Source organism: Corvus hawaiiensis, chromosome 7 (genome assembly GCF_020740725.1).
Source record: "Corvus hawaiiensis isolate bCorHaw1 chromosome 7, bCorHaw1.pri.cur, whole genome shotgun sequence".
NCBI lineage: Eukaryota > Metazoa > Chordata > Aves > Passeriformes > Corvidae > Corvus > Corvus hawaiiensis.
Genome location: NC_063219.1, coordinates 1,852,501 through 1,866,894, shown reverse-complemented (window position 1 = coordinate 1,866,894; position 14,394 = coordinate 1,852,501). Strand labels below are relative to the sequence as shown.

The 14,394-nt window shown below is 45.6% G+C and overlaps 1 protein-coding gene across 16 annotated transcripts in view; it reads right to left on the bottom strand.

The window, feature by feature from the left end:
* The window catches only part of AGAP1 (ArfGAP with GTPase domain, ankyrin repeat and PH domain 1), a 315,433-nt gene that overhangs the window by 122,297 nt on the left and 178,742 nt on the right, over nucleotides 1-14,394 (bottom strand). For all 16 annotated transcript variants that reach the window (XM_048310096.1, XM_048310097.1, XM_048310099.1 and 13 more), the window contains one exon: nucleotides 3,336-3,440. In XM_048310096.1, the coding sequence (XP_048166053.1) occupies nucleotides 3,336-3,440 (105 nt within the window). The remainder of the gene's footprint in view (nucleotides 1-3,335; nucleotides 3,441-14,394) is intronic.

Below are 14,394 nucleotides of genomic sequence, written 5' to 3'. Positions count from 1 at the left end.
GCCCTTTCCCCCTCCTTTTCTCCTCTTCGTAAACGAGGTGCAGCGCTGGTGAAGATACAAGAGCAGAAAATGGACATGCACAGCTAAAGCTTTGTCATGTGCTGACCTGTGGCACGCTGGCAGCCCTGTGGCAGGCAGCCAGTGGTGAGACATCATCAGCTATTCATCGGGAGAAGGCTCAGATGAAGCAGTGCTGCCCAGCAGGTATCCCGGCGAATGCATTCCGGGAGCCCTCGCGCAGGGCCATCCCGCCATTAAAAAGCCGGGAGATGCCTCGACAAATTCCCCCGGGGCCCTTTGGGGAAGCTGACATGGAATTTGCCGGCCAGAATTTTAGTGATCCACTCCACAGCTCTGCTCCAGAAGCCCAAGATGAATAGGGAGCTCTGGTGAACTTTGAAGCCTGCGGGTCAAAGTTCTCTCTCATTATCCCCAACCATTTTCTATCGGCGGAGCTCCTCGGCATCCCAAGGGACGGGAAGGTTTGAGGCTCTTGAAAAAACCTGACATGACCAAGTCAGGAAACAGTAGGGTGCTTATGTACATATATTTTTCTTCCCCCATTTTCCTCTCCCCCCACTTCCTTGAAAAGAAAGGAGAAGGATTTCGCTATTGTGTCAAACATCAACCTGGTGGCATCAGGAGTCACTCATTTAGCTGGCACAATGCTGCACTCATTTCAACACGCTGCCCTGCCAAACAGGCCTGACCCTCCCAGGGACACCTCCTCTGCAAGAAAGGGCCTAATTTGATTTTTCCCTCCCCACCCCAAAAGCTTTCATTCTGTAGGCAATGCTTTCAAGGAGGATGTCAGGGCTGGTTTCTGCAATACATATTTTCTACGTTAAAACCTCTGCTTTGTGCCTGAGCCACATCTGGCAGAGACAACTGATCCGCTTGTGGCCAAACCTCGAGCAATAGTTAACACAGTGCTCACCACCAGCCACTACACATTGTAATTGGTCTTTGCAACACAAGGTGTTATGCTCTGACTCAAACCATAGGCTGAACAGACCAAATGACCTCCTGAATTTACTTTTTCTGCCACCACTAGAGGCCAGCCCACCTTTCACTGCAATTAAAAATTCACTCCAGAATTAAGAGGGCAACATTTTGATTAACTAAAATGACCTGCACATTTGAAACAACCCAAATCGAACTGGTCAGATTAGAGCCAGGCTTTACATAAGTTTAGGAAACTGACTTTAGATGGCTAACAGAAACTCTTTTCTTCACTGCTGCTTTATGGGAAACTTGGTAGGAATAAGGCCCTGCTTTTTCAAAACAATGTAAGAAATTATCCCAGACAGCAATGCAAGCACAGCATTAAAAATTCATCGCTTTGGCTAAGTTGTGAAAAAAAGGAACAAAACATTACTGATAAACAAAAAACAGCAAAAGCAAAACAGCATCAGAGTCCTGTTCGGGGGAAGAACCTCTCACCTGGCAATCCACAAGAAGAAATTGTGACATTCCTGCCAACAAAGTTTAGTACAAAGTGTACTGGGAGTGTGACAGAGACTTAAAATCTCTGTGGTTCCCTCACAAACCCCTCCGATCCACGCAGGGAGCAAACGGCAACACCGAGCCGAGCACCTTCTTCCTGGGGTGGGAGGGCACGGTGGGGGACAGAGGGAAACAATTACAGGCTGGTAATTACTTCTTCTTTAAATGGATTCTCTCTAATCTCCGATGGATTTACCTCTAATCTCAAAGTAATTACGTGTAACCTCAATGGATTCTTACTCTGGGGGAGCCACCGCAGCTCCGGGGGAGCCCGCAGAGAAGAAGTTTCTCTATTGTCTGCCAGAGCAATGAAAAACTAACACGTGCACGGCCCTGCCAGGAACAATAGAGCCCTTCCAGCAGCCAGGAAGGGGCCAGGGCACACACAACAGCCTCCTCCTTGCTGATGACCAGCACAATCGAAGGCAGACTCAGGTGGCAGCTCCATGGGGCCACACAGTATCCGTGCTCCCCTTCTGGAAGCCATACCAATACACCAATTTGGGTATTTCAGGGCTACTTCACAGCAGAATTACTCAAATTTAGAGGCACTTAAAGCGACCAAATTGGGCAGAAAGACGTGAACTACATCACACAAAGGAGCAGTGAAAACCCTGCTCCAGAACGCAAGGGCTGAGGGACAAGCTTCCTGATGGGAAGCAGCAATGCCTTGAAGCTACTTGTCATCTAATTTACTACGTAATTTTTAAGAGACATGGACATCACATCAGAAGCTAGAGCAAAGCATCACTATGGCAGGACCTGAGACTCTAAAATCTTGTGTCAAGGCAGAGAAAAAGTGCTCACATTCCACAGACAGGGAACAGCCAGTCGGGGCAAGCACAGCATCAGTGTGACCAGACGTGGATGTGGCACTTGGGGACATGGTTTAGTGCTGGGCTTACAGCTGGGCTTGATGATCTCAGAGGGCTTTCCAACCTTAATGATTCTAGGGTTCCATGCTCCTCAGACACCACCCATCTAAAGCAGAAGTTTCCTGCCAGTTCCAGGTGCAGGTCTATAAACCTCAGAGTTTATAGAAAATGCATCAAAACCTTGATTTTCACTCCTTATGTGAAAGTGCTTGGGAGCCCAAAATGCCACCAACAACTGGCCCTGAAAGCATTCCAAGTGGCAACCCTCTGATTTTCATACGTGGGATGATGATAAAATACAAGATCAGATAGTATATAAAACCACATATCTATCTATCTATCTATCTATCTATCTATCTATCTATCTATCTATCTCGTATTTATTATTTAACCTTGGTGAGGGTCACACCATGATTTTTGGGGTGGGCTGGTCATGAATGGGATCTCTGTGCTCCTTCTATCCCCAAGTCCATAACTGGAATTGTGTCACACACTCTGGGGGACAGGAAACATCCTTGGACAATGACAAATGCCCCAACATGGAAAACTTGTATGGAACATATTTTAATGGCTAGGCCATTTCCAAAAAGCTGCTCAGAATTACTGCTGAACAAACCACAAGCACTGCACACTGACAGCGACCTCTCCTCACTCTTTACTACCTCTAGGAAAGTTTTCCTTATAAAACACTGCTGTTTTTTTAACCCATAAAAGAGTTAGCAGAAAATAAAGGCTCGAACAGCTCCTGGGATGCAAGGAAGCCCCAGTCCCAGGGGATTCAAAGGGAGTGCACTCAGACTTGCAGCAGGGAGGTTCATTTCAGATGATGACTCTTTGAGAGGGAGGGGAACGAAGAGAGAGGAAGAAGCTCCTCCACTGCAGTGGTCTCACCAAAGCCACGTGTGACGTTGCTCTGCAGGGCTGCTGAACGTTCCGGGAGCAGGGAGTACTTACGTGCAGGCTGGGATGGTAGGTCAGCACGCCGTTGTCACACAGCGTCACGTACTTCTTCTTCCACTCCTTATTCAGGGACTTGCCACTCCGCTTTAGCAGCATCCCCTGGTGGGGGGAGGAGAGAGAGAGAGAGAGAGAGAGAGAGAGAAAGAAAAGGTTAAACACCCTCCAGACAACACACAACTGCCTAAGACACAGAGAGAAGGGTAATCGCGAGCGTTTTCGGAGAGGCTTTCTCCTGCAAGTTACTCTCTTTGCTCTGCCTCTCCCACAGTGCACATTCCCTCCATTGGCTTCGTCCAATGGGTAGAAAAAGCCCCTTTTGCACTGAATTCTATGCCTCAGGAAAGCACACTTTGGTGTGATGACACAGAGTAAGGTGACCCACGTGGATTCCCAGCTGATGGAGACACCCTGCTCTGCATTTCCTCACCCTCCAAAAAAAATGATGAGCCCTAGGCTGAGGGAGGATCCTGCTGTGTGGCCTCCCTTCAGCATGTTCCTGGGGATTCCTTGCCCACAGAGGAGCACACGAGTGTTCCTATTCCCTCTGCAGAAAGGCGACACCACCATGGAAACCCCTCCTGGCTACTCATTCCAGCTGAAGAGACCCCAACCCCAGGCAAGAGCAGCAAGACAGAATCAGAGCAAATACAAAGCTTTTCCAGTAAATCCTGGATAATTTAATGACAGAGGTGTGATAGAAGGGAAAAGGAGGTGGGCAAAGTGAATCACCTTTCCACACACCATATCCAATCTAAACATCAGGGATGAATGCCAACAATCACAGAATCCCAGAACGGTTCAGGTTGGAAGGGACGTTAAAACGCATCCAGTTCCAACCCCCCGCCATGGGCAGGGACACCTTCCACCATCCCAGCTTGCTCCAAGTCCTGTCCAACCTGTCCTGGAACACTTCCAGGAATGGGGCAGCCATAACTTCTCATCAACAGCAAAGATTAGAAGTCATCATTGTGTTCCAACAGACAAACAGACAGGAACTGCTGCTGTACATTCAGCTGTTCTCAGCTGAAAACCAGAAACTCACTTTGAAAAATAAAATCCCACGTGCTGTAGAGCACTCAAGGTGGTAGGTATATCAAGAATGCACTTCCTGAGGAAATTTTAATTTCCAAACCCAAGCCAGAAGGCAGTTCCTAATGAATCCAGACAGTACTGCGGTTGTGCAAAGCCTTCCTGGAATGTCCAGTGGAGACCCTGTGGTCAGTACCCACACCACCGGGATGCACTGGTGTCTCAGATCAAGCTCTGAACAAAGCAGACGCTAATATCAATTTCATTAAATCAAAGCCAGGAATCCACCCAACACAGACTTCAGTTCCTGAATCCCTATAAAACTAATTTTTCCCTTCTCATGTACAAGGCAAGTAAAACAAAGGGAAAACAGAACACGGAAAGATGCCCTGCCAAGCACGGTGCTTCCAACTCCCATGGAGCTGTTCTTGTTGAAGGGGGTTTAAAGCTTGAAAACAAGTTCCACTGTTTGTTTTCCCATTAAACCTGCAGCTTTATGAAGTGATTCCTCTGCAGAACCAACCCCAAAGCCAGGAGGGGACACAGGCCAGCTCTACTCAAGTAAAAGTCCTGCTCCTGGCCACATGGCTGGAATAGAACTTCAGAGAAGAACCCTTCCCAAATTCAAGGCAATCCAAGGACGGGACCGTGAAGAAAAGCTCGTGTTGGACACCTGAATTACACAGCAATCCGAACTCCCAACTTCCTGCCTGTCGGGGGGGGGCGGGGGGGGGGGGTGGGTGGTTACGTGTCTGTTTTTTTTTTTTTTTGTGCTGTTCCTTGCTAGAACTCAAAACTTTTTCAAGGAGAACGGCGTTTCTGAAACGCCTCCTCAGCAAAGCTCCTGCGAGCGGCTCATCCCAATTACCGCCTGCCAGCGCTTGGAGACGTTGTTTTCTTCTATTAAAAAATGAAAGCTTATTTCTGCCTTTGACTCTCCTGTTTGTCTATAGGAGGTGATCTGTCTCTTCACCTTTCCCATCTTTCATACCTCACCTGCAGCACGGCGCTGGCGTTTAGGGGGACCCAATTCTAGTTAGTGCTGTGCCGTGGGGATCAAAAATTACTGTTTCCCTGCACTGGTTTGTTCTTCAGACCTTCTAATGGGGAAAAAGCACTAAGGATCACAATGGGGATTTTTTTTTTTTCCCCTCTGCCTTTTTTTTTTTCAAGTTTTGAAGCCAGTAAAATGTATATATTTCATAACCTTTTAACTGCCCCCCTTTGCTATACAGAAAACATGTCATTACTTACGTAATTTTCAATTCATGCCAATTGTAATCTCAATAAATAGTAAAAATCTACCACGGTTGTGGTTTTTACTACTTTAAGTTTTGCTACTATCGAAGTACGAATTTTGACAGTCTAGTTTGGGATCTAAATGAAGAAAATTATTCAAAATGAGGTTTTGCCATGCTTTTAAAGCAGAACTCTGTGCTTTGGTGTTAAAAAAAACCAAACAAAAACCAACCCTCCCAGCTCAGAACTGAATACGAATGATAGACCTATTTGTGCCTAACTAACAAACCAGACTTCCCAATCCATTTTCTTCAGGCATTCCTTTGGCAAACAGAATCATTTTCACATTATGCGATAATTAAAAGTATCTTGAAGTACCTGGAGAGGAAACTGCTCTGAATACAAGGAGCTAACTTAAAGTGCAATAAAGCAAAGCAGCCCATATAAAGCACAGTTTTTATCCCCAAGGCCACCACTTTGTGGTAATTTTATAGAACGGTCTGGAGAAATGGTCTTAGAATCAGAGTTTAGATCAGTTATAAACGCACTTTAACATTAGCCACACTTAAAAAAAGATAAATGGCTCACATATGACAAGAAATGTTATTTAACAGGAAAAAAAAAAAACCCAACACCTTTCCTTCAGTCAGATTATGGCTACATTGGAGTCAGATCAGATCCTGTGCTGAGGAAATGACATCCAGGGGGTCCTGCTGACCCCTGGTACCTCCAAGGCAACTCAGGGGCAGCTTGGGCATGTCCCCAGCCACTGCCAAACAGGTCCCCACGTACACACAGCACACTGGAAAAATCCCACTGAGTCCCCAAGCTACACAGTAAGAGACTAAGTCAATCTTCGACTCCAAATACCAATTTTTTTGGCCTAAATAATCCCTGCCTTAAATTATTATTAACTGGACAATGCTGTTTTCCCTAATTTGTATGAAATCTTTCATTTCTTACAGCCCTCCATCAGCAGTTGGCTGCATCTGACTCAAAGCCTCCAGACCCAACACTGAGAATTTAACACCTCCGATTTCCACACACAGAAGAGCTTCACACCTCAAATCACTTTTTTTTTTTTACCACCTTCCCTCCCAAACTGCAGTTCTGTGTTTAAGGGAGGAATGGTTTCTCCAAGCAGACTCCTCCAGCCTGTGGTTTTAAGGAGCTGGAGGAAAAAAGGCTCCAAGTGGAGCACACGGACCGCAGTCCCTGGGTTCTGCTGGAGGATCCACGGGGCGAAGGGAGCGGCCGCCCGTAGGTACCTCGGGCTCTCCATCAGTAATGTGTGTGCTACGTCTACTCCCAGGAGGTCATTGCAAGCCAAAAGCAATGTTAAGTGTACAAGCTTTAAATAACTTACAAAGTTAATGTAATGAATGCAAGTGTGATCTGAAATCCATCACTCAGTGGCTTGCTGTAGCCTCAAGCTGTGATAAAACACCACTCATAAATTTATATTAAAACTCTGTTCGATAGCAATTATTTACCAACAAAGATTTATTGATTGCATTTGCTGTTAGGGACTGGGGCCCTAACTGAGTCAATCAGCTTAGGCTGCTGAGCTCCAGGGCACCTGGGGAAGTTACAGACTGCCAGCAGGCTCTGCAATCCCAACATTACCGTGGGAGCAAGAGCAGCTAATGAAAAGCCGCCAGCCTCGGATTGATTGGAGCTAAGGTGGAAAAAAAACAACACACCCAGCACTGGTCAAAGCACCAGGGCATGTCATACACCCAGTTCATCTGAATACACAGCAACCAGCTGCTCTGGGTGCCTTCTGTGAGCTCCAAAGCTTGCCTGCTGAAATAACAACTCAATGGCGAAACAATGATCAATTTGTTCTGCAGAAGTATTTCAGAGTTTAAATAGCAAATTATTGGCATTTTAAAAAGTGACCTCCTGAAGTTGCTTAATGCTGCATTGAAGATACTGGCAGGTGAGAAGCCTTAAAAATGGTCTTTGAAGTCAGCAGAGCCAAGAGTGGACCTTCTGGAAAAGGAAATAAGGTACCTACAAGGCAGGGGTTGGAACTAGATGAATTTAGGATCCCATCCAACCCAAACCATTCCATGATTCCACTTTGGTTTCTGTTTTCTGTCAGAAAAGGATCTGCCATGGCTTCTGTTTCTTCCCCTTCTCTGATTTTTAGCTGACCCCCATATTGTTTCTCTGATGCTGTTCTGACAGAATGAAATAGGTAATCTCACACTTCATCATTAACAGCACAAATTCCTAATTTTCCACTCAGGTCTGTAGTTCCCACAGCCATGATTAGCAGCTAGCACTGCTAGGAATTTCCTACAGCTCCTGTGCATCCTGTTCAGAAAAGAAAAGCTCTCACTCATGAAAAACATTGTCCCTCAAACAACTCCAAAGGCAGCCACTCAGTCAGGATCACAAATTAATTGTTACATACAAATTCTGGTCAAGAAAACACCCACTTCCTGTAAATCTATTAACTTGGAGAACAAACGCTGGTGAATCCTCCAGGATTCCATGACCAGCCAACTCTGCACTGGTGTCACCTGGTAATAAACAAGAGGTTAATCCTTAAGAGATATTTTTTGCTTGCAGAAGATTTAATTCTAACAGGTTTCTAGTGTTCAAGTCCATTCTTCCAGCACATGGCAGACATCAGCTCAGACTGTTTCACCTCCAAACAACACCTGCGTGCCAAAGGAAGCTTTTGGTAATCGCTGAATCACTGCTCCATAGAGAGCCATGGAATCCCAGAATGGTTTGGGCTGGAATGACCTTAAAGCTCATCTCATTTCATCCCCTATCATGGGCAGGGACACCTTCCACTGGATGAGGTTGCTCTCTCTTTAAAGCCTCTAGGGAATAAACTCTTGAAGATTCCTACTGGGTTGGGAATCCTTCCATAAAAATAGAACTTGTTTTCTCAGTTTCCCAGACTTTAGTCTTTTTTTCCCCAGGAATTTAAGGGAATGCTGCTTGGTCTCCTGGTCAATGAGATATGAAGCTGGTTTAAGTTTTTACACTTGGAAACCCATAGCAAACTTCCCTCTCCCTTCTGATACCTAAAAGGGGCTTACACAAAAGAGGGAGAGGGACTTTGGACAAGGCTCTGGAGGGACAGGACAAGGGGGAGTGGATTCAAATTATAAGAGGGCAGGGTTAGATGGGATATTGGGCAGGAATTGTTCCCTGGGAGGGTGGGCAGGCCCTGGCACAGGGTGCCCAGAGCAGCTGGGGCTGCCCCTGGATCCCTGGCAGTGCCCAAGGCCAGGCTGGACATTGGGGCTTGGAGCAGCCTGGGATAGTGGAAGGTGTCCCTGCCCGTGGCGGGGGTGGAATGGGACGAGCTTTAATGTCCCTTCCAACCCAAACCATTCTGGGATTCTGTGATCTCTTACAGTAGCAGTGCACAACTGAGGACCAAGTGAACCACAAAAAAAAAAAAAAAAAAAAAAAAAAAAAAAAAAAAAAAAAAAAAGGCTACAAGAACTTGGAGTGGCTCTGTAGTGTTCTGAAAACAGGAAAGCTCAAACACTCTCCAACTTCAGTATCTAACAGCAACATTGCAAAAAAAACCCCAAAACCCCTGGATGTTCTCACTACAGTTGTGCACATGGAAAACCCCTCCCACCTCCCTTAAAAACTGGCACAGCAGCAGCAGAGTTTTGCTACAAAGATGCTCCCACCTTGAAGAAACCATTCAAATTTATGTTCTGCACCTTTATGAGAAAATGAAATCAGAACATTGTACCCAATTCTTCTCTAACATTCCCTAAACACAAGGCAGTGACTGTGCAGCAGGTAATTACTCCATGAATGGTTACCTAATGCTGGGGCTGATCAGCCACGATTTCCATTTGAAGACAAAGAACAGAGAGGATCTAACACCTGACTTGCAGCAAAAGATAATGGCTGTGCTTAAACTTGAAGGACAATCAACCTGCAACTCGTTAATTTCCAAGCTCTCTGCACACAAGCTACTAAAGAAAATTTGAGAGATGTACTGAAAAAAACCCCAACGCTGATTAAGCAACTCTTAGGGTTCATCACAGCACCAGCAATGAGGATTGCCACCTCCAACAAAGGACAGCCACCAAATTCCTGCAAGGAACAGCAGCACTATGGACAAAGTTGATGGGGAGAACAAACTTAGTGTTTGCTGTTACTGCATCTTTATTTTTAATCCCAGAATGGTTTGGGATGGAAGGGAGCTTACAGACCATCTCACTGCACCCCCTGCCATGGGCAGGGACACCTTTCACTAGCCCAGGTTGCTCCCAGCTCCGTCCAACCTGGCCTTGATTACTGACTGCTCCAATATTTCAGCCTCTAGATTTTGCCAACACAGGTAATACAAAAGTTCCTCCAACTCTTGTTGAGTTCTCCTTCAGCTGACAGCTCTGGGACAGGGGCACTCTTCCCTTAGCCCTACTTTATGACTGTTTCTGAAATGAGACTTTATAAAATCATCAGCACGTTGCAAACTCTACAGGTACGGCCACCACACATCCTTCCTGTGGAGTCGAATGTTCCAGTATGTTACGAAATGCAATCAGGTATTTAAGGGACTGGCACATCTTCCACTCTAACCCCGGTTTACCTCTCTGAACAGGACACAGCACCCAGCAAATCACATTATTCTCCTGCCTTGCAGTAGTTTCTGCCTCTGTTGCCTTCCAAGACTTGTTCTGCTTACTCTGGACTGCTAAAAACACAGGACACGAAGAATCCCAGCCCTTAATAATCTCCAGTAGCTGGTTTATTAACCCCTTGGCACTGGCAGTTGTGGTTTCCCTGACACCAGTGAAATGCACTTCGATGCAAATCATTACCTTGGTCGAAGGAAAACCAGCGCTGGGCGGCGGATCCGGTGCGAGCAAACACGGCTGCGTGCCGCACTTAATTTGGGAGAGGCTCCGAGAGCCGGAATGTTCGGGAACGGCTGAAGGGGCAGGCATGAAAAGGAAGCAACAGAACGCTGCCTTCTCTCGAGAAACAAACTGAGGGCTGGGTGGGTGATGGAAAACAAGGGATCATCGTGCAGGCATTACCGCTTCTAGGCAGATGAGCCGCTTTTCCTTACAGGAGCGCTCCCTTCCCTGATCCCTGAAATTCTCTTTATCATATTTTATATAAAGTAGGGACGGGGATGGGGACGGGGGGAGCGGAAGGGGAGAAAAGCCATGAAAAGCTTAAAACCCAATTTTAACTTTCTCTCCTGACACTATAGTGTTTCCATAGAAACATCAGGAAGACCACTTAAGAGCAGCTTTTTTTTTTTGTAGCCATGTTTGGCACCATACCCCTCCCCTGGACAACCTATTATTTCACAAATGGATGCTTTCTGCAGCCTGCTCTGTGCAGGCTCCGATGAAGGGGGGAAAGAAAAAGAACCCTGGATCTTTAACCAGTTCCCTTGTGGTCCCCTCCCTTTTTTGTTGGTAATATTTCTGTCATTCTGCCAGGGTATATGGTACAAAGGGTTACACTTTAATTGAGCTGTCAGCATCTCCAACAATCCTATAAAACTCCGATTATGCACGGCGGGGTTAGTGACACACTTGTTATTGTGGATGCCCTATTTGCTAAACCCGGGCCCCCCCCCCACAGGTCACCTCACCCAGGCGACCTTCCTGTCATTAGCCTCGTCTATTCCTACCTCACCGCTGTGAAAATCACACAAGGAAAGGCTTCAAAGCCCTTGCCAGGACTGAATTCGACCAGGAGCTAATCACCCACAAATCCAGCTCAAATGGCAATAATTGGCTAAACTGCTCACCTCTCCAGAGCTCAGCAGTAATTTGGGATAATAAAGAAAAGAATTATTCAGCTAACTGCCCTGAAATGTATGCTTTGTGACCGACACACTTCACATTTTAATAATGATGGACACAAAATCCAATTTAATACAGCATCGGCTGAATAACAAACCCAAGAATGCTGGCAGGGGAAAAAAAAAAAAAAAAAAAAAAAAAGTGTGTGCGTGTGTGTTCCTTTTTTTTCCTTAAACTGTGTTCCGTGTGATTGTACAGAAAGGATTCAAACTTCACGTCAGGAAATTCTGGGACCAGAAAGGCCTTTGCCAACCAACCTCAGAAACCCAGCTCCATAATGGGATTTTAAAATTTATTTTCAATTTTTTTAATCAAAAGGAATGTCCTCCACGAAAAATAAATTTTGCTGAACAGTTAAACCTCTGATCCTCAAAGTTTTGTAGGGGTAGGAGAATAAATATCCTTTTTAAAAAAAATTCTGCAGTAGGAGGACACCTTCTTCATTATTCTAATTAGCAATATTTCCTGATTGCTCCATTTTTCTACTTTTACACCTTGTGCTCTGGCCAAGAACCATCAGCATCAACGACCCCACTATAGAAGGGCCTGCCAGGACACACTGAACTGGTTCAACACTGCCAAGATCACAGAATCCCAGGATGGTTTGGATTGGAAGGGACCTTAAATCTCATCTTGTGCCTGCCACACGCAGGGACACCTTCCACTGTCCCAGGGTGAGTGATCAGGGCCTATCAGGATGTTCCAGCACCCTCCCATCCCCACACCCCATTCCCTTTCCTCAACTCTCTCCCAAGACCAAGAGAAGAAAAGGAAAATAGATGAAATAGGCATCCCTGGTTATGTTCCTGAGGTGTCCAGTTCACTCAGAGGAACGGCAGTGAAGGTGATGATGGTCCTTCAGAGATGCACTTAATTGTATGTTGGGCACCGTCCTCTCATCATTATAGCAGAAAACTAATAATGAACCTAATGAGGAAAAATTCCTTCCCTACCGGATTCTGTCTCCTAGAGTTCATAAAATCATGCTTCACATTCTTTAAAAAGGGCTGCAAAAAAATGCAAATTCCATCTTCAACACGAGGGCAACACAGAAATGCAGAACATGCCAAGACACACAGGACAACTGCATAAAGAGACAGCTACGACCACATCCCTTTGCTGCTTAGTATGTGAGTAGTCATGGAGTTAATCAGCTTATAAAAATGATGGTTTGTCTACTAGGGGCAGCAGAGACACATCTTTTTAAAGACCCCTTTTTCAGAACATGCATGACTGTCTGCTCTTTCTCCTTAATGAATCAATCTGTACTTTACCATCTGAAAACAAAATCATTTTAGCTACAGCTGGGGATATGTAAAAATGTGCAGCTAATTCACTTGAAAACCTTCTGGTCTCGGCCAAGCACCATGACTTGAGTCCCACTGGGAGAAGACTTTTTACAGGGTGTAAAATTTTGCTCAAAAACCACCCCCCACACCACGTCAGCTTGTTGGGGTGTCTGTGCAGGGCCAGGATTTGGACTGAATGATCCTCATGGGTCCCCTTCAGCTCAGAATATCCTGTGAATTGATGACTTGAAGGTTCTTTTACACCGAGGCATCTCCACATCTCCACCACCTCCCTGAAACCCAGGGAAAAATCTATCCAAGGCCATTTCCCGGGATTTAAGGGTATGACTTAAACACACCTTTCAAGTACAGGTTTTTCACCTCATGTTCTTAAATTGTCACAGCAAAAAGGCAGAGTTACTGCTGTCAGAACCAGAACTCACCCGTTCTTGCTACAGTAGTTCTTACAGGAATCACAGTTAACAAAACACGAGACACTGCCAGTGCCAGTCATCTGAAAGAACTTTCCTGAGAAATTATAAATCAATGCTTTTGACAAGGTTATCAGTAGGTTTCCTGAAGTAATAACCTGAGAAACCCCAAAATTTCTTCATCGTGCCTTAAACCAGCACTTCTGAGAAAAAAAAGGCTGGTTTTGTCCAGGCCTGCTTTGCTTTATGTACAGCACTCACTCCTCCTCTCCCCCACTTCCCGAGCTTAGCATTAATCAGGGCAAGTTCCAAATAAAGGATTCTGCATATTGTGTCAGCAAGTTAAAAATTGTAATACTGTTTTAATGTTAAAATCACTCCAGATACAATACTTCCTGTGTAGAGTATTTCATGGCTCATTTGCTTCGACAGATATTAAGCGTCAGTCAACAATTAACTACTGACACCTTTATTTATTTATTTTTTTTAAAAAAAACTACGAAGCTTTAGCAGAAGGGCTAAAAAGCACAGCTTGGATTTATTAGCTGGATGCTAATTTGACATCACCAGTTGATTTCATTTCTGTCAAGTATCCATTCTTGTGAACGAGAGGGTCACTCAACCCACATTTCAGCCGAACCGAAATCCAGATTTGAGCCACGCAGCACATCTTTCACAGCCCAAAAATTGATGCCAAAGTGCACCAGCTTAAAAGACCATTTGAACTGTTAATTGTTTGTCACTTACCATACGAGACCATTCCCAAACACAGCTATCAGAGCGAATGTTTAAATGGAGTTTGGGATTCGGCACGCCTGGTTTTCTGCAAGGAACTCTCCCTGGCACTGCCCTCAGCCGGGCTTTATTTGCAGTTTCGTGGTGCTACCCCTGGGACACAAGCCCAAGCATCCCAATTCCTGCATCAAAAGGCATTTCTATGGTCACAACAGCAAAATTAAGGTGTCATCAGAAAACTCGGTGCTACCTCTCTCTGTCCAATCCCCGTCAGAGAGATGCAGAATCCCGGAATGCTTTGGGTCGGAAGGGACCTTAGATGCCATCTAGGTCCAACCTCCCAGGATGGACAGGGACACCCAGCCCGTCCAGGAGATGTAAACCCGAGCCATATTTTGCACTTCATGAGGCATTTCCATCAATCAGAAGCCTCGAGAACCAGGAGGCAGATGACACATTTTTGGATCACTGGCTCGTACCCAAATGGTGCCAGCAAAGGGACGTGATGTGA